At 44.9% G+C, this 22,729-nt stretch overlaps 1 protein-coding gene across 3 annotated transcripts in view; it reads left to right on the forward strand.

The window, feature by feature from the left end:
• Window positions 1–14,716, forward strand: part of CCDC85A (coiled-coil domain containing 85A) — a 60,209-nt gene extending 45,493 nt beyond the window's left edge. The window contains exons 3-5 of one of the 3 annotated variants that reach the window (XM_048938181.1): window positions 1,635–1,711; window positions 8,091–8,210; window positions 12,738–14,716. In XM_048938181.1, coding sequence (XP_048794138.1) covers window positions 1,635–1,711; window positions 8,091–8,210; window positions 12,738–12,827 — 287 coding nt within the window. In that variant the 3' untranslated portion in view covers window positions 12,828–14,716. The remainder of the gene's footprint in view (window positions 1–1,634; window positions 1,712–8,090; window positions 8,211–12,737) is intronic. The other 2 variants (XM_048938182.1, XM_048938184.1) reach the window with 2 other exon arrangements.
• Window positions 14,717–22,729: the final 8,013 nt, after the last annotated feature.

Consider the following 22,729-nt stretch of genomic DNA (forward strand, 5'->3'; position numbering starts at 1 on the left):
CATGGCAATGAGCATGTAACCAGTGGGTTCAGGGAGGGTTGGTGCCAAGGAAGGCACCCAGTGGTCCCTCCAGAAGGGTGGCTATGCAGGGACCATCTCCTGCAGAAAGCCATGGGGAAGAGGGCTGAGATGCGAGGCAGATGCTGCCTCTGCCTCAGCCACGATAGCAATGGAGCAGCTCCTCCCAGGAGTGCTGCTGCTGGGCTGGACCTGGGTCTGGGGGGAGGCACCCTGTCGTACAGTGCTAATGGTTGGTAGGAGGCACCCTGTCGTACAGAGTTAATGGTATGAGCTGTTCATCTCAGGAGGGCTCATCCAAACCATGCTTAGTGACTCTCCAGAGATGCACCCATCGCTAGCTATGAAAATCCTTATGCAGCAGAGCATGAAGAACCTCAGATTACCTCTCTCCCTTTTATTGCACAATGCTGTTTTAATACTTGCTCTGTGCCTTGCTGTGTATTAATCATTTTTGACAAATTATGGTGTGTTGTCTTGTCGTGTAAATTGCTATGCACTATCCACGTGTGCGTATTTTAACCTGCTGCAGTCTTGTAAGAGCGGTAAGTGCCCCCTCATTTCCTGCTGCTGGTCTTTTATGGGCCGGCTGGCATCATGACTGATAGAATCATAAAGTCATTAAGGAGAAGAGCACTAAAAAATCATCTAGTCCAAACATTGACCCATCACCATTTAGATATCAGAGGAAGCTGGTGCCCAAATTTAGCTCTGCTGTTGCCAGTGCAGCTTTGCAAGTCTGTGGCAACAGGCAGTACTGCCCCAATAGCCATGGGTTCCATGCCATTAATCATCCAAGGTGCAATTTCTGTGTTGGCATGGCTGTGTGAGCACAGGTGTGGTGGTAGGATGGACAACTCAGGGAAGGCAGGGCAGCTCATTGGATGGGGAAAGTGTACCTGTTGAGCTTGCAGCTCTGTACAGGGAGGCATGAGGCTCACTACAGCCATTCTGGACCAAGAGGACATCTTTTCTCTTGCAGGTGACAAGTGCTACTTGCTGTGGCACATTTCTTTTAGGTATAGCGTTTTAATAGCAGACACACTGTGCAACCCAAGAAATGCACCATAAGAAAACTCTGAGACATTTTTGAGAACTGATTGTGGACCTTCTCCTTGGAATCAACGCAAGGGAAATAAGGCCACTGAAGGCAGCACAGAGATGCTCTTTCAGTACTCATACCATGGAAAGTCTCGTTCTCCATAACCAACCAAATGCTTTCAGGAAGGTCTGAGAGGTTACCCATCAGTAGAGGGGGCAGGATTTTGCCCTGCCACGAGTCTGTGCAGCACAGCAGCGTGTCTGTGTGTGAGTGGGATGAGGAACACGGGCTGCCAGCAGAGCTATGCCTGGGCTCTTGGGCACACGTTGCCTGACCTTGGCCTCTCTCAGGGTGCTGGGCACGTATGTCTGGGTTCAAGCAGCACTTGAGCCATGCCAAGGCAGCCAGCTGGTGGCAGAGGACACCATTACCTGCCCTGCCCTTGAGAGGAGCAGCGCTTGGCAGCCATTAGATAGGGAACCTGCGGCCAGCACGAGGCAGATCCAGGCTGTGACACCAGCGTACGCAAGCAGAGCTGTGTGGATAATACGAGTTTTTCTCTTTTTGATTTTAGAATCAACCTTGTCCTATGTTAGGCAGCTGGAGGCAAGAGTAAGACAGCTGGAGGAGGAAAATCGCGTGCTGCCCCAGGTGGGTGACTTTTGCTGTGGGAACAGTAGCCGGCAGCTAGACAGCAGCGCTGAAGGCCTGGTGCTCAACTGCATGTCCTTGGGCGCTGCTGCATCTGAACGCTCAGATTGGTCATCAGGGGAATCAAAGACACTCACATCTTTTGTTCGTCTTGCTTGGGACTGAGTGGGGTATTTACTGAAGGCTGTGACAGTACTTCATGCATTTTTCTCCTTCACGGGCGTTGATAACTTGCTAAGAAAAATTTGCTGGAAGCCGTTGCTGATAGATAAAAATTGATGTGAGGGATGAAAATAAGAGAAGCAAACCTGTACGCTGGTACTATTCCAAGTTCTTCTTGTCATTAAAAAATCAAGTATTTTCTTGAGGTTAACCAAAATGTTTTGCTCTGGAAAGCAAATGTTTTAAGTAATAATAATTGAGTTATATTATTTGTATATTCTGTGCATAAAAACAAAAAATCAAATTGAATAACTAAGCAAATCTGAAAGGTTCTCCCAATATAAGAATGGAAAGTATAGAATTTCATTAAGAATGAATCAAAGATGCTTGTCATTTTCTTGTTATGCTGGTGCATATTTCTATCGTGTTTCATTAAATAATCCTTAGGAAAATCCATAGTATCTCCAAATGAAGGTGCTCACTGGAAAATAAAAGAAGTTGTGCTTAGTTTAAAAGAAGACGTCAGTCTGAAGAGTAGAAATGCTTCTTATTAAATGTGAAGTACTCTGATTTGAATGTAAAATTCAAGACAAAAATGAAGAGTATTAAGAAGTAAAATCCAGTGACTCAGATATATCCGTTTGTATCACCCAAAATGCAAATTGATTTAGCTAGATGATTTCAGCCAGGCTAAGGATTTCTTTTCTTTTGGTTGATTGTAAGCCAAGCTTCTTTCTCACCCATAATATGACAGTTGGAACGGCCTCTGTAGCTCTTGTTTTGCTCTTGACTTGCTGTATGACCGCGAGCCACTTATTTAACTTCTCTGTACCCAAGTGTGTTGATCTGGATGAGAAGGACTGCAAGCATGTCTGAATGTCTCCCCATGAACATGCATACAGCCATCAATAGGAAAGACAACAGTTGATCTTTGCTGATAAAGAATATTTTCTTGATGAAAAAGGTGCTCAAAGCAAACATGAACAGAGTTGTGATTTCTTTCAGGTGTGGGATGGCTTTGGGGGATAAATTGTGCAGAAGATTCTTTGTGGGCAAAATCTTTAGAAGTGACCGTGTGTTTTATCCGTGTAGGGTCAGGGGTGTCAGGTGGAGTCCCAGTGATGTGCATTTGTTGATCTTGCCAGAGACTGGAACAGCCGAGCTGTGCATGTAGAGTTCATTAGAAATCTCAGATGGGTGCCAAAGCCAGAAAGCAGTGCTTGTAAAAGTAGAGCCTGAGCATGTAGGTGCCACACATTGCTGTCGTGGGGCTGCAGGTGTGCTGAGCTGCAGCTGCTTTGTGTTATAAGTACACAGGTCCAAGTTTGTCTCACGACTGGTTCTGTTGGCACTGGGATCTGCAGTAGAGTTCAACTCTGGCAGTTTGTTGTTCCTGTGACTAACGCCATGGCTGTGCTGTCAGCCACAGTCAGGTCCCACCTCACAGGCAAGGACATGGAGTGGAAACCCCACGGCTCCTGGCACTGGTTCCCTTCCTCTGAATGGGAGGAGTGGAAGTTTATTAGGCTTTAAGCCAGACTAAGAGCTTTTAACAAATCAGCTGAAAACACCCAGCAAGCGACACAACTGATGAAGGTTTTTTGGCACAGCTCTCAGTTCCGTTGTTGTGCCTTAAAATTTCACCAGTGCTGCAGCAAGAGTGTGCCGTTTGCTTGTGTGTCACTGCCCTGATGGCATCCTGGTGCAGGGGCAGTCGAGACTTTTTCACTCCTCATGCTGTGCTTTTCTTCTTTCTCCCCTCTCCTTTCAGCATCCTTTTTGCATCCAGCTCCCTGCAGCCCAGGGTTCTGCCTTTGCTGCTGCCGCTGAATGTCCATGAAGCTACAGCATCCCTGGGGATCAAGTTCTGCTGCTGACATCCGTAACAGTGCACAGTAGTACAGCTCTGCTGTAGCCAGACCAGAACTCTGTGCATATTCTAATGAAGATACCCTGCCATAATTAAGAAAATATGCAAGGAGCAAATAATGGATCTGGATCTCAGTTACAGCTCCCTGGGCTGTGCTAGTGCTCGGTTATGTGAGCAAGTAATTCCAGATAGCTGCAAACAGCAGAGTCCTCACAGGGTTGGTCTTACACTGGGGGAAGTGAGATCAGGGTCTGGCATCCACATGTCCGTTAACTGGAGATATCCCTGGATTTTGTGAGGGTAGAATTTCAGGGCCGATAAGCTCAGCTGAAACGTTACGGAAATGTGGACATCTGTCATATAATGACAGTGAATGCATTTGCAGAAGATATTCTTGGCAAGCCCCCAACTTAAATTGCTTCAATTTTATTTGTTGCATAGGAGGAGGGATCAAGGAACAGAGATGGAAAGAGCTTTCCTTCTTCTAACTCCTCGTCCTTGTAAGGCAGCTGTGCCTTTTAGTAAAGGGGAGAGGAAGCATTGCAGTTATTGCCCTTGAGCAAACAAAGCTACTGGAGAGCCCAGCTCCTGCAGCACCAGAGCCGTGGAGCAGCTGTGGTCAGGGCTGGGGCTGAGCTGCTCTGCTTCATGTCATGGGGCCATGTCTGTCTATTTCCTTCTTCCTCCATCTGTGAATCTCCCTTCATTTCCATCTCCTTCTGTTGCACCTCTTTCTTTTTCAGCGCTGCTTCAGGCACTTTCTTGGCGGTTGGTTGGGTTTTTGTTTGTTTGTTTGCTTTCATCCTTGCTGGCCTTTTCCAGTCCTGGTGTGTTTAAGTGTGAAGCAGCAGGCCTGATCCTTAGGCACATACTCATTTATTTTTAAATCCTTCCAACACTTTTCAGTTCCCTCTTTCTTCCCCCTTTGATTGCATTCTATTTCAACCTACATTTCCAATCCTTTCACAATCGTTTTGCTGAGATAGGTATTCTTGATTTCCCTCTGCGTGGCCTGGTTTTAGTTAAAAATCTAATTAGAGGATGGGAAGTGTTTGGTTAGTACTTTTTTTGTGTGTGCAATCTGTCACACACAGTTCGATGCTGTTCATCTCCTCCCTTTCATAGCGTGTAGTACATAGCGTGTAGTAGAACAGTGAAGCCAACCAAGATGTAATTCAAACCCACTGAACTCATCATGTCATCAAATATTTGCTGAAAGTAAATCAAGAGCATTTCTTCACCCTGTTTTTTCATATGATCTCATCCCCAGTTTGAATTAATAGGCTCATTGGTCTGGAAAGAGGTTTATGAAGGGCCATTGAACACAGAGGTGCTGTAGACTTGCCCCCTCAGCAACCTGAGTGGCTTTCAATGTGCCACAGGGGTTGTGGGTCTGTCTGGCAGCACGATGCAAAGCAAAGGTCCTCTTGAAAAACAGAAATTGTAGTGAATAGCCACACCGTTCAAGACCAATGTGTTTTAATTGACAGGAAAGTTCCTCAGAAAAACTGTCGCTGATTACTGGCTCAAGAGATAGAGTTTGTGGTTGGCTCCCTCCATGAAGAGCCGCCTGTTCTATCCAGGGGTCTCCATTCTGACCGTGGCTGTACCTCTGGCACTCCAGGAGCATGATGGAGATGCTACATTTCCATTCATCTGGTTTTTTTTTTTGTAATGTGGCCTTATGGACTTGAGTGAGATTTCCTGTGCTTTCTGTTCACTAAGGAGTTGCTCATTGGCTCCGGATGTTTAGTAGATGTACTTGCAACAGCAAAATGGTTGTGCGTGTTCAGTGATTGCACTTCTGTTACCTTTGTGGTGAAATGCACAGAGGATCTGATGTGGTTTTTACCTGCTTCTGGTAATGCTCTCTGCAGCCCTTTAATCTGCACTTTTGACTCTAAGTAATGAAACCATGCTGCAGCCTGGGCAGAAGGACTGGGCAGCTGGGAAGGCTGTAGGACGAAGTCAGCAGTTTGTTCTGATGCTGATCTTGTGTTGCCTATTCAAAACAGCTCAAGATGTTTAAAGGCAGTGCAGATTTCAGCACTGCAGCTATGGAACCATGACTTCATCCCTTACTGTCTGCTTTGGTCCTACTTCCACAGCTTAGTTTCTGGATAGTAAATGAAAAGATTTGTCCAAAACACGTGGGCATCTGGGATGCCAATTTTGAGTGGCTGGATGTCAGTGCTCTACAAGGTTCAGAGAAGAGAAAGGGAGTGGGTTTCTTCTCCTGTCCTCAAGGTCCTGTTTGGGGTCTGGTTGTTATCCAGGTCAGGCAGCGGTGGGGAAGGGACACAGTGCAGTGAGCTTTGGGTGGAAGGATGAACGTAGCCGTACACCCCGTGGCAAGCAGCAGCTGTGAGAGTAGGTCTGCAAAGCAGGCTCTTCCAGTCTCCTAGGGCACCTTGTTTTCAGACACCACCAGTGTGGCAGAGTGCCTTCTCCCCTGCCTTAGCTGCAATGCCTCAGAAAGTTGGACTGCAGCCGGTAGTGCTGAGGGGCTACGAGCCCACGGGACGTGGAGAGGAACAGCAGAGCTGTGTTCTGAGTGTCCCCAGCCTGTCCTGGATGGAGCTTCCCCAAAGAAGGCACTGCGCTGTGCTGCCTTTTGGAGTGGCCTCACCATGGACATCCCTGAGCTGCACGAAGGACTGCAAAACTTGCCTTATTTTTTTAGGAAAAGCTTATGTCTCCTCTAAATGACAGAGGGGGGAGGGAAAAGGTTATCCAGAGGGCAAGCACAAAGATTCCATCTCCTACCAACACGTGTTGAGATGGGATTGTGCCGTGTACGGCAGAAGGGGCTGTGGAGCAGAGGTGCCTGGAGCAGCACGATTCACAAGGCTGTGGGATTTTCTCGTGGTCAGGAGGCTTTAGATGTGCAATCTATTCTAATTTTCCAAGCCTCTTGGTAATAGTATTTTCATTTTACCACCCAAAACTGGCCAAAATCTTGCTGGCCTGGGAGTCAATAAAGAAACAGAATACTTTGAGTAATAAAAAAGAAAACAAACCAAAAACCAACCCATAGCTGAGGGAATTTAATCCTAAACCTGAAGCGCTTCATTTTGCTTTATTACCCCTTTTCCCTCCTCTTTCATTTCCTTTCCAAAGTAGAGCATTAAGTCAGATCTGTCACTAGCAGATCTATAAATCCTTCCCAAAGAAAAGTAAGTCCTAAATCTTCCTCCGTAGATCACAGCAAATTGGTAACAGTCGATGCGGAGTGTTGTAGGGTAATAGCACGCTGGCTTTGGACTGGGCTGCCTTTCATTCAGGTATTTTAGGGAGACCCGTTCTGTGGAACTGAGTCTCATGCCACCTCTCCCTACATTTCCTGTAGTCTCATGCCCTTCTTATCCCAGCCCCGCTTTCACATTTCCTGTAGTTCAGTCGCTGGATGTGATGTGTTGCTCTGTGGGGCAAATCAGTGCCGAAGGAGCACTGGATCTGATCAGAGGCTCTTTCCACTGTCATTAGTTGTCTTTCACATATGCATTTGCCATGTGATCCTGCAGGAATTACTGCCACGTTATTTCTGAATGTGACGGTGTTCCTGGTTCTGCAAGAAAGGAACCTTTCCTTTCTCTCTCTCTTTCAAATGTTTGTTTCTTGTTCTTTACCTTCCTCATTTTCAGACAAAATTCAGCACGAGTGGCAGTGAAGGACCCTCCCTGAAGAGTGGGTCAGGCTGGCAGTAGCTTGGCACTGCTGTCAGGGTATTTTAGCCAGCAGCTCCATCAGGTTCCTTTGGCACTGCAGGGCTCCAGGGAGTGCTGTCTCTCCTGCAAAGTTCAGCCTGCATTTATTTAGTGGCATCCTGCCAAACCCTTCTCAGCACCCCCTGGTGAGAGAAAGTCCTCCACGTTGCCATTCTTTGGTGCAAATCTGGAGCAGCCACAACTGGAGAAGGAGTGCTGGCTGCTGCAGCCCCTTCCCTGCTCAGCCACACTTTGCAGCACAGCTTAAAAATGTTCTCTGCATCAAAGTTAATGACCTCCAAAATGTCCTGGGATAAAGTTAAGTGTTCTGAAATCCTTCCCCTGAAGTCAAAATCATCTCTCTGAACCTCACTTTTGTGAGGAAGCATACCAAAATTTTATTGCTCTGCCCTGATTTTCCAGATAGATACCCTTGGGGGGTGGAGTGTGTGGATGATGCTCAACAGTGGTGCTTAAGATACTCATATGGACGTTGGTTACTGTGGCTCAAAAGGAGGGTGACTTTGGAGTAAAACATGCCTTCAGTGCTTCTCAGCATTAAAAAAAAATAAAAATGACATCTGTTTTAATTAGTTACCAACCCTTTTCTTTATTAAATAGTCTTTAATTTTTTGCGAAGGATCCCATTAGGATGCCAGGAGGGTCAGAGGGGAGTTACTGCTCAGCAAACGAGCCAGCTAGCATCAGTGGACATGGCTCAGCTTCTCAGCAGTCTGAATCAGTGGTAAATGCTCTGAAGGTAACGCTCCTCCGGTACAGTCTGTGCAAAACATCTTGTCTGTTCCTCAACATGTGTCATATTGTCCTGGCAACATTCCCGTGGGCACCACCGGGATGCTGCTGTCATCAGCAGGATTGTTTTTCTGTTTGTCACTCATTGCATTTGTGAGCTGTGTGTTCTTTGGGGCAGGGGCAGGCCATTGCCATGGGACGGTGCCAGCTGTAGGCTCAGTCCAGTTCACTTACATTAGTACTGCCTTTGTTTGAAGATGGAAGTGGTGGTTTTCTGAATAAGCAAGTCTTTCTGCTTCAGCTAGGATACACATTTGTTCTCTGGGGAAGTGTGAAGGAGTACCGTAGCTTATAGAGAGAAAACCTGTATTGCAGAGGTGGAGCCAGCATGCATGGTATATTCACAGTACAGTGAACAGAATATTGGACTGAAGACCATACATTGCTGCTAAAACTTGTGAGAGCAGCTGTGATTTGTTCTGGTCAGGGCTGGATTGCCCAGACCTAGCACAGAATCATAGAATCACTCAGAAAAGATCTCTAAGATCATCTAGTCCAACCCACTCCCACCATGCCCACTCACTCATGTCGCTCAGTGCCACATCTCCATGGTTCTTGAACACCACCAGTGGCTTCACCACTTCCCTGGGCAACCTTTTCCAATGCCTCACTGCTATGTTGCATTGCTATGGGGCAATTAAGGCAGGTACTGTGGCAAATCTGCTTTCCATGACTAGGCTGTGCATGGAGTCCTGCTGCAGCTCCCCAGCACATCTCCTGCTGCTGCCTGGGAAATAAAGCTACAGATTCTGCCAAGACAGTACACATATTTGCTGAAAAAAACCTTCTGCAGTCCTCTTAAAATACCCATTGGCAAAGCTACTTCACTGAATGGAACTTCTAACAGCGTGCTCTTGACAACCTGTAATAGCTGGTTAGTGTAAGTGAAATATTTGAACAGTGGCCGATACCTTGGCTGCTGAAATAGATTGATAAGAAGTACACAGAATTTAGTTCAATATGGTGTGAAATCTCAGCTTTTAGTTTGCTAGGAGGTCTTGCAGCAGGCAGAAATAGATATAAATGATGCTGTTATATTTGAAATGGAAAGCGAGCTGTCAGCCAAGCAGACTGCCCAAACTTCCCATCTCCAGACAGAGAGCAGATCCTGCTGCTTCCTGGGGAAGCAGACTAGAGTTTATAGTTGTGGGACGACAACAGTCAGCTGACTGCCTGAATTAATGTTTTAGTAGGGATGCAATGTTGGTTTGTATTGATAAGAATTTTCTAATGTGACAATAAATTAGGGATACGGTGGGATTCAGTTGGCCTCAGCTTATTCTTCAGAAGAGTAAAATTTGCAAGCAAGATGAAGTCTGGCAGCTTCATTTTCCCCAGCTGTGTGATGACACATCTGTACTTTCCTGCCTACGCTGTTGCTTTGCAATTAATGGATAAAAGGCATTTTCAAAATATTTAGTAGCAATCCATGAGAGTTCTCAGGATATAAGTAGCACCACTTCAGAACTGCTGGCATGCTATTGTCAATATTGTCAGTTCATTTTTGTCAGTCGCAGGTACATACTTGTCTTCTGCCTTGCCTCTCCGTTCCCCAGCCATTCAGGGCTCTGTTGCTGGCACTGAAGCGCTGCCTTTGCTTCCAGCTTGATGATCTATGTCCGTTTTGACCCTTGCTATGTTATTAGACTTTTCAAACAGTCGGTTGTTTCCTTCCTGCTTTCACTTTTTCTTACGTTCATCTAGTCAGTCTAGTGTTAAAAGCGCAGTGGATTTGTGATAAACTTATCATTATGTTTCTTTTCTTTTGCATTCTTGTTGCAGTCCCTTCTCACAGTTTTGCTCCAGATTCCTATTCTGCATGTTTTGGTTTGTGTGAAACACTCGCACAGCACTGCTCTGCCTGTGAACACAGTGGCATGGTGACTGGCTTGATGTTGGGCTTCATAGTTTTGGTGCCTAGTGTTGATTGGTACCAAAATGCAATGCAACTCTTGTTGTCTGGTTCTTCACCAACGTTATGTCAAGATAATGGAGGTGGGAATATGGTATTTATGCCACCTCATCCAAAATATGTTAGAGAATGTTTTTGCTTTGTGCTTATATGCTTGCGTTGTCTTAGGAGAATGTAGCAATACATAGCAGCAGCTTTAGAGGCAGTTTATCACATTCTTAGTGAGTGTGGAGGTAATTTCAAAGCTCAGGAATGTTTGCATTAAGTCTGGAGAGGGCAGGTGGCTTTCTTGATGATTTTCTTGATGTTTTCATGATGAGTTTCCTCTGATCACCGGTAAGTTTTGCTCACAGGGCTGCAACACGTTCACTGGGAGCCACAGGGAGGGTTGGGATGCTGTGTGGGGTCGGTGGGACAGCAGGGCAGGGGATCTCAGAGCCCAGGGAGCTACACCAGTATTTCACACTGCACGTGAAGTGCCACCCACAATTAGGGGGCAGGCTGCTGCCCGACTTCCAGGAGGGGGTTTCTCCCTCCTTTGGTTTCTGTGTGTTGGAAGGAAGCTAGAAAGGAATCGCCACGATGTTACTGTAAACCTCCTAGCTGTCCTTTATTTGGTGAAAGCTTCTGCTGAAATGTTGAACCACGTCTTTGGACTTTTTATTCTGCTGTAAGTATTTAAATTGCATTCAAGAATGCTCAGGTATTACATCAACTCTTGAGTGCTTGCAAGCAAAAACCAATTTCATTAGTGCTGCATGACCAGTCAATGTTGAACTCGCGAGCTGAGAGGAGGGTGAATTTAAGATGCAAATCCAGAGCGCCAAACAACTGTGTGTGCAGGAGACAGCAGGATGTGCAGCTGCTGTGGCTGAGCAGAGAGCTGTACATATGCCAGCACCAAAGGAGAGTTTGGCGACAAATCTTCAGAACTGGAGCCTGTATTGCCTCGTGTTTCTGAAAAGGAGGCAAACAGAATGACTGTGATGCCTTTGAGACCCACGCCTCTGTTGCCCCGTATGCATATGCAGAAGTGGTTTCTGGTAACGATTTGTCTGTTTTCTACCCAGAAATGTGGCATGAATATTTCTTTTGACCACACCTTGTCAGTTCTGCTTAGGATGTCAGCTTTGCAGGGCTGTCTTGTACGCATGTGTTCCTTCCTAGCAATCAAAGGTCATTTGTTCAACTGGAAATGAAGGACTTTGAGAAGTGTCATCTTTTCACTTATTATGTGTCAGCAGGAACTGCTCGGTAAATATTGTCTAATGTTTATTGACCAGAATAATTGTTGAAAGGCATATCTGTACAGTGTGTCTTCTGACAAAAGGCATTGGAGTGGCCTTGCCTCTTGGTAAGAAGTTAGGAACAACAACCAAATATCTTAAAGAAACACTTGTCTGATCACATCCAGCCATTAAAGGGTTATTTTGCCATCTCCTGCACAGAGACCTTAGGGCAGGAGCCAGGACTCGTGTCTTTTCAGACTATTAACATTGCAGGATCCAGCTTCTCTGTGTTTATATTCATTGCCAGTTCGCTCCTGGGATTTAGGCACAAATAATAAATAATGACAATGGAAAAGCCTTTCTCAAGACATACTGCTGTTGCTCCGGAGATTAATGAGCAGCTTAATAGAAGCTATACATTAGCTGGTTGCTAGTTGATAATGATTACTAAACAGACAGAATATTGAATTGCACCACGCAGTGCAGTAGTGATCACCACTCTTCTCCTGGTGGCCCCTAGCTGTGCCTGGGGACACGATGCTCACTGTGGATTCCCCTGCTTCTTGTTGGTTCATCTCATTATATATAACTCATCATCAAACACGTTCCTGAATGAATGCTTTTCGCTACAGTATCTCTGCTTTTTTAGTTCCATACGTGTAACATGGATGGTATGCAATCATGGAAGGGAGTAGATGTGAGCAGGAGGAAGGAAATCTTTATAATGTCTAGTCCGTGCTAAGAAAACTACTTGATAAATTTACTAATGGGTAGATTTCACTCTGTTTCAGCATAACACACAGGCAGTGACTGCATGCATGATTCCTCTGAGCTCAAGGAAGAATGAATGAAAGCAAACACTTAACGCCCTGCTTGATTTTAAGAGAACAAGTAAAGTCTGAAAAGAGAAACGAGATGAATTTCTATATACTTCTTTAGCTGGACATGTTTAGACTCTGTTGGAGTGAGTCCTGTGCTTCTGAATTGTGTTCTTCAAGAGACATGGCATGGGAAATGCCTGAATGAAATTTCAGTAGAGGCCTGTAAATGCCCTCAATCTTGTGTCTGAAGCATAAGGAGCCCTGGTGATGCACGTGTTGGTCCATTCGTCTCCATTTTTAACCATTTTTAGAGGCATGTGCTTTCCCCGTTTGGAAGGAACATTTTATCTCCTGGGAAGCACTGTTTTCCTGTTCTGTGTCCCTCCGCTCTGTCTTTTCCTGCACTGCATGGTCTGTGTAAGGGATGTGTGGCGTGTCCTGATGCATGCCTATATGAACACTGGTCCATCCCAACCGGTGCTAATGGTCTCTCTTTTCATCCCTCCCTTTAGGTTGTGTGGAGGAAACTTGGAGATGCTGCAGGGTCGTGCCCTGGAATTAGGCAACATCTGTCAGGAAACCAATACAAAGGACCGATGTAAAAGGCCTCGAGCACATCCTCTGCCTGATGAGAAAGAATTGGAACTGCTGACGAGAGGCAAGGAACTGGCGGTGTGCTCAGCACCATCCTGGCTGACGATGGGTGCCCTTATGGGCTGCACTGGGGGCTCCTCGGTGGTGCTGGGGGGTCTGTCAGAGGTGCTGGCATTGCAGTGACCCACGGACTGCTGTCTCACTATGCTGGCTACTGAAACGCTGCCGCGGCATCGTCCCTTCAGCACCGCATTTAGAAGCACTGAGATATTTCCATTCCTAACGAAAAGACGATAGGGGTTTTGCAGCACTTACATGAAAGGAGTCATTATTTTGGTCAGCTACAGTGAGTCTCTAGTAAGTCTGAACAAATTGTCCACTAGATTTACCAGTTTTTCGCCAGACTGGAGAGACATTGATGAACTGTTGTGCCTTTGGTCCCCACAGTTTTGACAAAGTCATTTCTTAGCAACTCACACTTCAGTCTATAAGGTATCAGCTAATGGTGCTTAAGCAATTTACGGCTGATTATTATTATTATTTGCTTTGGTAGAATACCTGCCTTTGGAGGTGCTAAAAGACCATAATGTCTCCTAACCAGCCAGTAGTGTAGCATAACTACAGTACTTGTAGTGAAACACAATTTCTTTCTAAATGAAAGTGAAGATAGCTTTCTGTTCAATTTACTTTGATGCGAATCTTCTGAAGATGTGTCTGACGTTCATGGCCCTGTCACAAACAGAACGCTGAGGCATTGCTGTCACAGCTCTCAACTCAGAATTTCCATCAGAGTTTTTTTTTCAGAAAGTATTTTCCAGTTGTCAGGATGCTAATTTCTACTGTTTAATTTAGAAACATGCTGGTTTATTTAACAAGAGTCTGTAAGAATAGAAATGTAAAGGATTGTACTGCATCATAATAAAGCTTTTCTTGCTACCGTAGCATTCTTTGAAAGAAGAAGGTTTTATTATACTTGGAGCATGTCTTTCAATATTATGAGGCAGAAAGCTCATGTTCAGACTGCCTGAGGTTCGACCAGAAGATGACTAGATGTGCTTAGTTTATTTTTTACCTCTGTGTATACTAGTTGTGTGTATCAAACTGCAATGATAGGTATTTTGTGTCTATCTAAAAGCAACAATAGTTTCATGTATGAATGTGCAACAGGCTTGTGACCGCTGTTGCTTAACTTTTTACCGTAGCCAAGCATTAAAGAAATAATAAAAGTTAAAGAAAAAATAATAGGAATGCAACAATTCCTGGGTTTCTTTCTGGTTTCTTCTTGGTTCCGAAGGTTTGGGTCTGTCAGAATCAGTTTTCTCTGAGCTTGCAACATGCTGTGTTGGTGAGCTATTTGCGGTGGAATGTAGCTCCGTTGCTGTACAATCTTTTGTTGTGTAGGAATATGGTGTAAAAATCTGCTAACTGTCTTCAGGAAAAAAAAAAAAAACCAGAAACAAAAAACTGTGTTAGTTTGCAGCAGCAATTAGACTGGTTTCTGTTGTTATTTTTGCTTGGTACCATTCAGTATAAGGCCTCCGACCCAGCACTGATTTCCCAACAGAATTCCTGTTTGCTCCGTCTGCTTCAGTTGGACGTGCCGTTGGCCTTGCGTTTCAAAACATTGCCCTCTTGCATAATTTCTCACATATATAACCCAGGTCCAGCAGCTGTCTGCTGTCTTTACACGTTGTTTTCTCCCATACATATCGTTTGCATAGTAAAACTTAAATTGTTGTATTCCTATGTATCTATATATATGTATGAAAATGTAAACCATGTACTTGTGCCTGCAGTATGTATGTGCAGGGGCAGAGCTGAGGGACACTGGTCTTTTGACACTATACTTGTGTAAATTTTGATACTGTATTAAACTATTTTTTTACAGTTCCACATACGACTGGGTATCAAGTATCTGTGTTCATCTTAGCAATGGTAATAAATTATAGAATCTCACCACTGTTTGCTCTCCTTTAATGACCAAAGCTGGGAGATACGTCGCTCTTGGAGCGATTTGAAGGAGCTTGCTGAAATGTTGGTGCTTGACTGAGATGTTAGCTGCATGCAGTGGGTTTTTGTTCACCTTCTCTCCAGCTGTCTCCAGTAATCCTGGCTCCATGGACTTGCTTGTACCTTATGAGCTAAATGCTGTAGCTATGCTACTAGCCCCTTGAAGTCCTAGTTGTGCTACAAGGGCAGCCCTGGAGCATCTGCTCGTGGTTGATCTGGTCCCATTCTTGTGCAGGGCTGCTTCAGAGCAAGGATGGGCAATGTGGAGCTCCAGGAGTCTTTTTCCCAGGTAAGAGACTCAAAGAGGCCCTCTGCACCTGCTACTCTTCTGCCCAAGGAGCTGCCTCCCCCGTGCCCTGTGTGTGCCAAGGGAGGGCTGCTTGCTGCTGCTCGTGCCAGAAAGCAGAGAATGGCAGTCAGTGTTTTGAAGCTATTGAATGCTATGAGAGCTCCTAAAGATACAGCTTACTGGGGGGGAGATGTGGGATGTGTGCAAGGAGGGTCAGTGCTGTTGTGGGGTCCAGTAGCCTGCACTGCTGAGTGATCATTGCTGTAGCAGTTAGAAACCTTTGTCTGCCTTGTCATGCTCTCTGCTCATGCAGATGCTTCTCAGTAAGATGTAGTCACACTAAGCCTCATGGGTTCCTCATTCTGTTGCATTTTAGCTTAACTGCTTCAGTACAAAACATGGACGTGTTGTTACAGGGCCATGCTCAGCTCCAGAGTTAAGCATGAATGAGCTATAAAATTCCCTACACGTGTGGATTTTAACTAGCACTTGCATAGCAGATATATAGCAAGTGGATTTTATTTTCTGTGGTGGAAAAAAGCTGTTTTGCATAAAAGTCAGAAAGTAAAGAATGGCAGTTTGTTTTTCTGCAAGTGAATGGTTTCAGTAGAGCCTGTTCCCCTAAGGTTGCAGTTGATGGACGTGTTTATGAACATGGTGCCAAGTCAACATGCCGTTTTTAGTATTTCAAGAGTAGGCTGGAAGCCAGCCCAAACAGTCCCTGCACCTCGGGGATGGCACCCAGCTCTGTGCTGCCCCAGCCTCCCAAGAGCACCGTGGACTTTCCACGTGTCCTGTAATCTCACCATTGTAATGTAGAAGAAAGTGGCTCAACCAGAGATAATGATGGGGGGGGGGAATATCTCAGCGAGGCTGTCCTTTAGTTTGAAATCTTGCAGAACACAGTAATGATAGCAGCTGCCAGGTATGTAATGCCAAGATGTCTTTGTATCTCCAGATTCCTCTTTCTCATGCTTGGGTGAACCATGTGCCTGGGGACCCCAGCCATGCATTTTCCCAGAAACATGAAGGTAAGAACAGCTGACTCGATAACAGCCCTGCCTGGATTAAATGTGTAAAGACTCTGTGTTGTTAAATCAACCAGCCAAGAGGCGCTTGCTGGGCTGCATCACAATTACAGCACTTCCTTGCACCAACGGTGTGGCCCAGAAGTGAACTGTGAGATATGGGTTGTTAGTTCTGGCAAACGCTATCTGATTCATACAGTAAAAGAAGGAGAGAGCAACTAATACTTTTGCTTTTATTTCCAGAAGGTGCTGGGAGCCTTGTCCTTTCAGCTATTTCACTGCTACCATGATCGTATTCACAGCATCACTTTGGATGTTTCTTCCCCCAGGCTGGGGCTGTGGCTGCACTTCCCACTTCTCATATAAACGTGTTGACCAAAGAATTATAAGCCCTATTCAACATGACCTTTGCTGTTCCCTTCCTCTCAGTGCACACTTCCCACTGGACTTACATATTCTTTTCTCTAGCTGTGTGGTTTTGTTTTGTTTTTCCTTTGAAAAAAAGAGGTGATTGGGGAGGGGGGGGGTTATTGGGGTCTCCTGGGGCTCTGGGTGGCTCCAGCCTTGTCCACGTGTTGGTAACTCCTGTAGTACCAGCCAACGGGAAGGGCCTTCATTGCTTGCTTCCATCTGAGCTGCCTCCTGAATACTTGGCTCATGAAGTGCCAAAATAATAATAATGAATTATTTCATATGTCAGAACACGGTAATTATTCTCCACTTGAATAAAAATTTGTCGTAATTCTCCCTTCAAGGCAGTGGCCTTGGCCCTGAGGTCTGGATGCTGAAGTTTGCTTGGTGTGCTGTTGTTTATTTCTTTTTCCTCGCTGCTGCGAATAGGTGGAAGTAAATTTTAAAAATAACTTACTTACAGGCTTTCATATGAAAAAAATGAAAGAAAAAAAATACTTTGGAAGCTGTGTCCTGACTCTGGAAAGGAGGGCGTAGAGAAGGGGATGAAAGCCTGCCCTGCTAGGGTCTGATGCAGGCCAACCTGCTGCTACATTAGTGCCACAAGCAGCATAACCCACTTGCAGTATAACTCAGCTGTGCTCATGGCCCAAGAGAGACTGTGTGAGAAAGAAAGCACCTCAGCTGCAGAGGGATGATGGCATCTTTTTTGCAAGGAGCTTTGAAAATCCTTAGTGACATGAGGGCGTCTAGAGATGAGTGAGTGCACTGAGCACTGTTAAACCATAGCATCACTCATGGTTTCAAAGCAAAGGTGAGAGAGTGAAAGGAAAGCACTTGCTTTTGGTTTCGAGGTGGCTTTTCAGAACAGGATCAGGTTTCTTGGTAGGGCGATGGGAGCATCTCTCTGTGGCTTGGGGATGTTGAGCTGCTCTGTTTGCACAGGCATTAGACTTCATAAGAGAGGAAACAATCTAAAAACGTTGCTGTTCTCCCACTACTGAAGGGGATGTGTTCACAGGCTGCTGCACGTTCCTACTTAAAAGGAACCAGAACTCACCCTACGCAACCTTGAAAATCCCAGGAAAAGCACACTGAGAAACATGGAAGTGTTTCCATGGGAACTCTTGCTAATAAAATGAACCTGTAGCAGCTCTCAGTTTCTGCGCCAAACTACAAACAGTGAACACCACAAAGGGAACCAGTAAAGAGCAGAATAAACCTGCTAAATTAGGTACATGCATGCCTCCCCACAAAAAATCAAGCATATAAACAAAGCCCTCAGGAAAATGAGGGGAAAAAAAAAAGAAAAAAAAAAAAAGATCGTTTTAATTATAGCACCATCCAGCCAATGTAAACCCCATGGATTGTGTGAAATCAGTTTTGTTCTTCTGGTACGCAGCAGGAAGCTCTGTAGCAGATCAAATGTGTTCAGGGAGGCTGTCTTGCTAATTGCTGCTCCTGGCTGAGCCAAAGCAAACTATTTAGACAAAGGAGAGAATTCACTTTTTATTAGGCATGAATTATGAAGTAGCAAAGTAGTGTGTGCGGATGGGCTTCACAGAAACACTGCATTTCCTGGGGAAATATGTGTAGCTCTTATCCTGTGAAATGAATGGAGAATTAACCCCTTGTTTCAGGCTAGAACCCCAACACATGCCTGTGTTTAAGCACAACATGAATGCTGTCTTGAATAAGGTTTTTCCTTCAATATCAGCAGACTGTGGAACTCCACTCAAAGCCAATTTTGTTTTAGTATGTTTTCACCTTATGCTGATGTTGAAGCAATGTGTTCTTTTCTTTCTGTTGTGACTTTTAGACTTTCTCTTGTGTTTTGTTTTAATTTTGAAGCCTGTTATGGCCATTTCAGAGCATCACCTTGGCTTCTCACTAAAGATTCTTGGATTGGATATTTCAGGGCTGCAATATGTTGCTAGGACTGCTGGTAGCCCACTGGAGGTTTTATTGTCCTGTGCTTTTTACCTGCAGCATGCAAGGGATGTGCTCTCACAGTAGCTTAGCTGAGGGTTAGCATGTGTAGTCATGGACAATTAAAATCTGAAGTGGCAATAGTGACTAACAGAACTGAGCTGCTCTCAGATGTGATTAACCAGTGCTGGAGCCACTGATGCTCAGGCTGAGTGGTTGCATGGCTCCATAGGAAGTGGGAATGGTGCTGATGAACTTCCAGGTGTGTGTGGCCAGGTTTGTAGGAAAGGCATGAAGAGGTGGAATAGCAATTGGCTAGGGTTGAAGGTTGACTCTTACTATTGTGTAATAGTGCAGTAATTGCTCTGGGTTTGGCTTTCTTTTATCTTGTTTTGAATATGCATAATGCAAACACTGCTTCTTGGAGCCTTCTGCTCTGGGTGACGCCATCTACAAAGACAGATCTTCCATACCAAGGGAAGAAGACTGCTCTCCAAGGGAACAAGAGGTCACAAATAGCATAAGGACCTCTAAATCTCAGCGTTTGTGGTTCACTTTCTCTCTTGCTAAACCATAGTCCCATCTGTCCTCATTTAGCTGCCTCTCAACACTGCTGTCCATCAGCTCCCTGCTGTAGCATCTGTCTGTTGGTGCACGTGGAATCACCCCTGTGTGCCAGGGAACAGCCAACAGACCTGTAGGTCTGGAAGGAGAGCAAAAGCTCAATGGCTGTACATCTGAATACATATTCATAATGCATGATGTAAAAAGTTCTACTGAACTTATGTACAGTATAGGAAGAGAACTGTATAAATCGTTGGAATTTTACCTGTCAGGATCAGTGTGTGAAGACATGAAGAGAGCTTCACTAGAGGAGCAAAGCTGCAAATTACTCTTAGCTTCCATGCAGGAAAACATTCACTCAGTTTCCAGCAGAGAACATGGAGAAGGACCAGTAATCCCCTTGCTGCACCCATGGGGAGCCTGGCCAGTCTGTCCCCAGCCTGAGGGTTTGATCATAGAATAAAATCATTAAGGTTGCCACTTCTTCCCACCTTTTCTCTACTTCCACCTTTTCCAATGTTTTCCCAAGTTTCTCCATGTTTTCCTTATTTTCCCACCTTTTCCCATGTTTTTCCATGCTTCCTAAGTTTTCCTATAATTTCCTTTCCTGCAGTATCCCATTTTTTCCAGTGCTATCCCAACTTTTCCCTTCCTTTCCCAATTTCCCCCATTTTTTCATGCTTTCCCAACTTTTGTCCTACTTTTGCTTCCTTTTCCCTTGCTTTCTCACCTTTTTCTTTCCCAGTTTTTCCCAATTTTTCCCAATTTTTCTCATCCTTTCCCAATTTTTTCTTTGCGTTCCCAACCTTTCCCATTTCTTCCCTTGCTTTCCCAACTTTCACCAAATTTTCCCATGCTTTTCCAACACCTCCCAACTTTTCTCATGCTGTCCCATCTTTTTCCATTCTATCCCACTTTCTCCCAGTTTTTAGGATCATAGAGACTGTGAATTCTAGAGTCACAGAAGAGTTGGAAGGGAAGATTTGGAAAATTAGTCCACTAAGATATCTAGTCCGACCATCAGCCCACTGATGATGATTGATGGATAATCTTGATTGGAGAGGGCTGTTTCCACTCGATGCATTCCACGTGGTTTGCAGTCAGGCACATAACTGGGCAGACAGAGAGAAAGACAGGAAGACTCTTATATTTCTGTCATCATAAATTATGCCATATGTTACCTGGAGTTCAGTCTCTAAGTTCTGCACAGACCCCAGTCGCATGTGGCTGTAATTAAGCTGCCTGCAGAGCAGGTCTGCCCGATGGTTGCACATCAGGACCTGACTGATTGTGGTGGCAGAGGAAAGGGGTCAGGCCCCTGAGGACCTCGACAAGTCACTTGTGTACAGTAGAGATGCTGCCATGATTTAATTAGGCTGTGGAAGGCATGCTGAAGTGATTCATTACAAGTGCACAGGATAGGAGAGGCATGCAATAGTCTGCAGGGGAAGCTGCTGCTGTTGGTGAGTGCCAGCAGGGAGAGGTGGGACTCTTGGGCTTGGCCCTATAGACATGCAGAGGTCATCTCCATGCACTGCAGATTCTGGACTGCAGAGACAAAGGCTATGCTGGTACCTTGACAGAGTATGCAACCTTCCTAAACCTCGAGACGTGCCTATGTTAAGTCATAACTTTTCTGTGTCCAGCAAAATTGAGGTTGTTGTGAAAGCAGTGTGCAATAAGCATTCTGCTCTAAGGTCATTTTGGAGAAGTGTTCAGGTTCAGGAAGATGCTGTGTTTCCCTCAACAAGAACCAAAAATGACTACTTCATATTATCTGATAAGCATTCCTTGGCCCTTTGAAGTTCTTCCTCTCCTCAGATAAAAGGCCCACGTGACCGTGTGCTCGATCTTCTCCCTGCTAATATCCCCACATTAACAAGAGAAGGGAACAATAGAGAGCAGATGACCTTTGATAATGTTCCCAGTGATCTAGTCTGCTACTGAGTGATGCTGAGACAAGTGCAGATACGTTTTTTATCTTTGATCTTGATGAGATAATTGACTCTCAGCTTCCTTTAGCAGTGCTCAGCTGTCAATCGAAAAGCTCGTTGTCTGTTTTGGTCCAGTGCTTCTGGTGAAGGGATGGAGGAGTTTGTTCCTGCACTCTGGCCTGGGGATGGTGTGGAGAAACTCCAAAGACTTGTGTCTTAGGGTCAGCAATATGGGGTGAAAATTTTGTGGTCTTGGAGCCAGATAATGAAGTCAGGACACTTGCACCACTGGTAACTATGCCCCATAGGCTGTTGCCACAGCAGGTATTGTGACTTTTGTGCTTTCTTTACATGCCAGAATTTGGCAGGAGAGCAAGGCTGGGTCCTCTCCAGCATCCCACAGCTCTTCCCTGCAAGGGGAATTTCCAGATGATTCTCATTTTATACGAGAAAGCAATTCTGTCTGAGAGATAGAATGAAAATATCTTAAAATAGCCTCTGCTTGCCTGTGTGCTGCTATTACCCAGCCTAGAAGGCTTTCCAGAAATAACAGAAAGGATGTAAGCAAGGAAGTTGTGGCTCAGCAGTGAAGCAGGAGGTGTGCTGCTCAGGCTCTGCTGCTGCATCTCTGCTGCTGTGCTGCAGAGTACTGAGGGTCTGCAGGCCCATGGGTTCCAAAGATTAGAAAGAAACGTTTTGAATGCAGATTGAACAAAAACATATTCTAAATCATGTTTTCTGCATTTAAGCTTTTTGTCATCGTAGGAACAATGTAAACAGCCAAGTCTGTAAGTCGGGGTGAGTGCAAGAGTTGGAAATGTATTTTCTTTAATTATCTCGTGCTATCTGTTTGGACCTGGAGGAAGTGTTAAGCAGACAGATTGTTTTTCGTCTAGGAGTAATTAAATACGCTCCCTAACAGGTTTCTGAGTGAACTATTGGTCACATTTCTAATTTCTTCTTCTCATGTAATTACGCCCTTAATTCTGGTGGCCTGGAGAAGAGGAGCTAAAATTATATAATTAAAGCATGATATTAGAAGAGAGCTGTGCAAGTGATCCAAAATAACACTGGGTTGTTTGTTCTCTGCTCACATACCCCCTGTAGGCTTTCATTCTTTGCAGAGGAATGAAGATGACTGCAGGGCAGGAAAAGTACCACTGCAGTTCTGGAGTCTTGGCTAAGATAGAACTGCACAGCAGAAAACATCTTCTATTTTAATCACCTAAATGTCTGCACAACATTTAAAGGTACTTCTGGTTTAGCTGGGTGGAGATTCACCTCAGAGAAAGGACATGATTTCTTTCACATTTCTATTGCCATTTCACAGACATAGTCTCACAAACTGGGATTTCATGGGGAGTAATGGCTGGAAAATTATCTCAAAATGATGCATTTCCTATTCTGTTTGGTGTGTCTGTTGCAATTGCTTGAGGAACAGGTGAATTACATGGAAATTGTCATGTGTAGTAATTAGGTGTAAACTTTAATTTAACATATCTTGTTGAAAGCAATGGGTGGCACGGTTGGTGATAAAGACGAGTAGATGCTGAAGGTGGCCAATGACATCAGCTTTGGTGGGCATTGGTGGGCATTGGTGGGCATTCCGTTTTACTGACTGCTGGGAAAGACCAAAGGGCCAGAAATGGAACCAGTTTATAAAAAACCTTTAACTAAGGTAAAAATGGTAATATGTATTGAAAGGAAGTGCCAGAGCTGTCCCAATAAAAGCTAAACACACTAGG

This window comes from Lagopus muta, chromosome 2, assembly GCF_023343835.1.
Source record: "Lagopus muta isolate bLagMut1 chromosome 2, bLagMut1 primary, whole genome shotgun sequence".
Classification (NCBI taxonomy): domain Eukaryota; kingdom Metazoa; phylum Chordata; class Aves; order Galliformes; family Phasianidae; genus Lagopus; species Lagopus muta.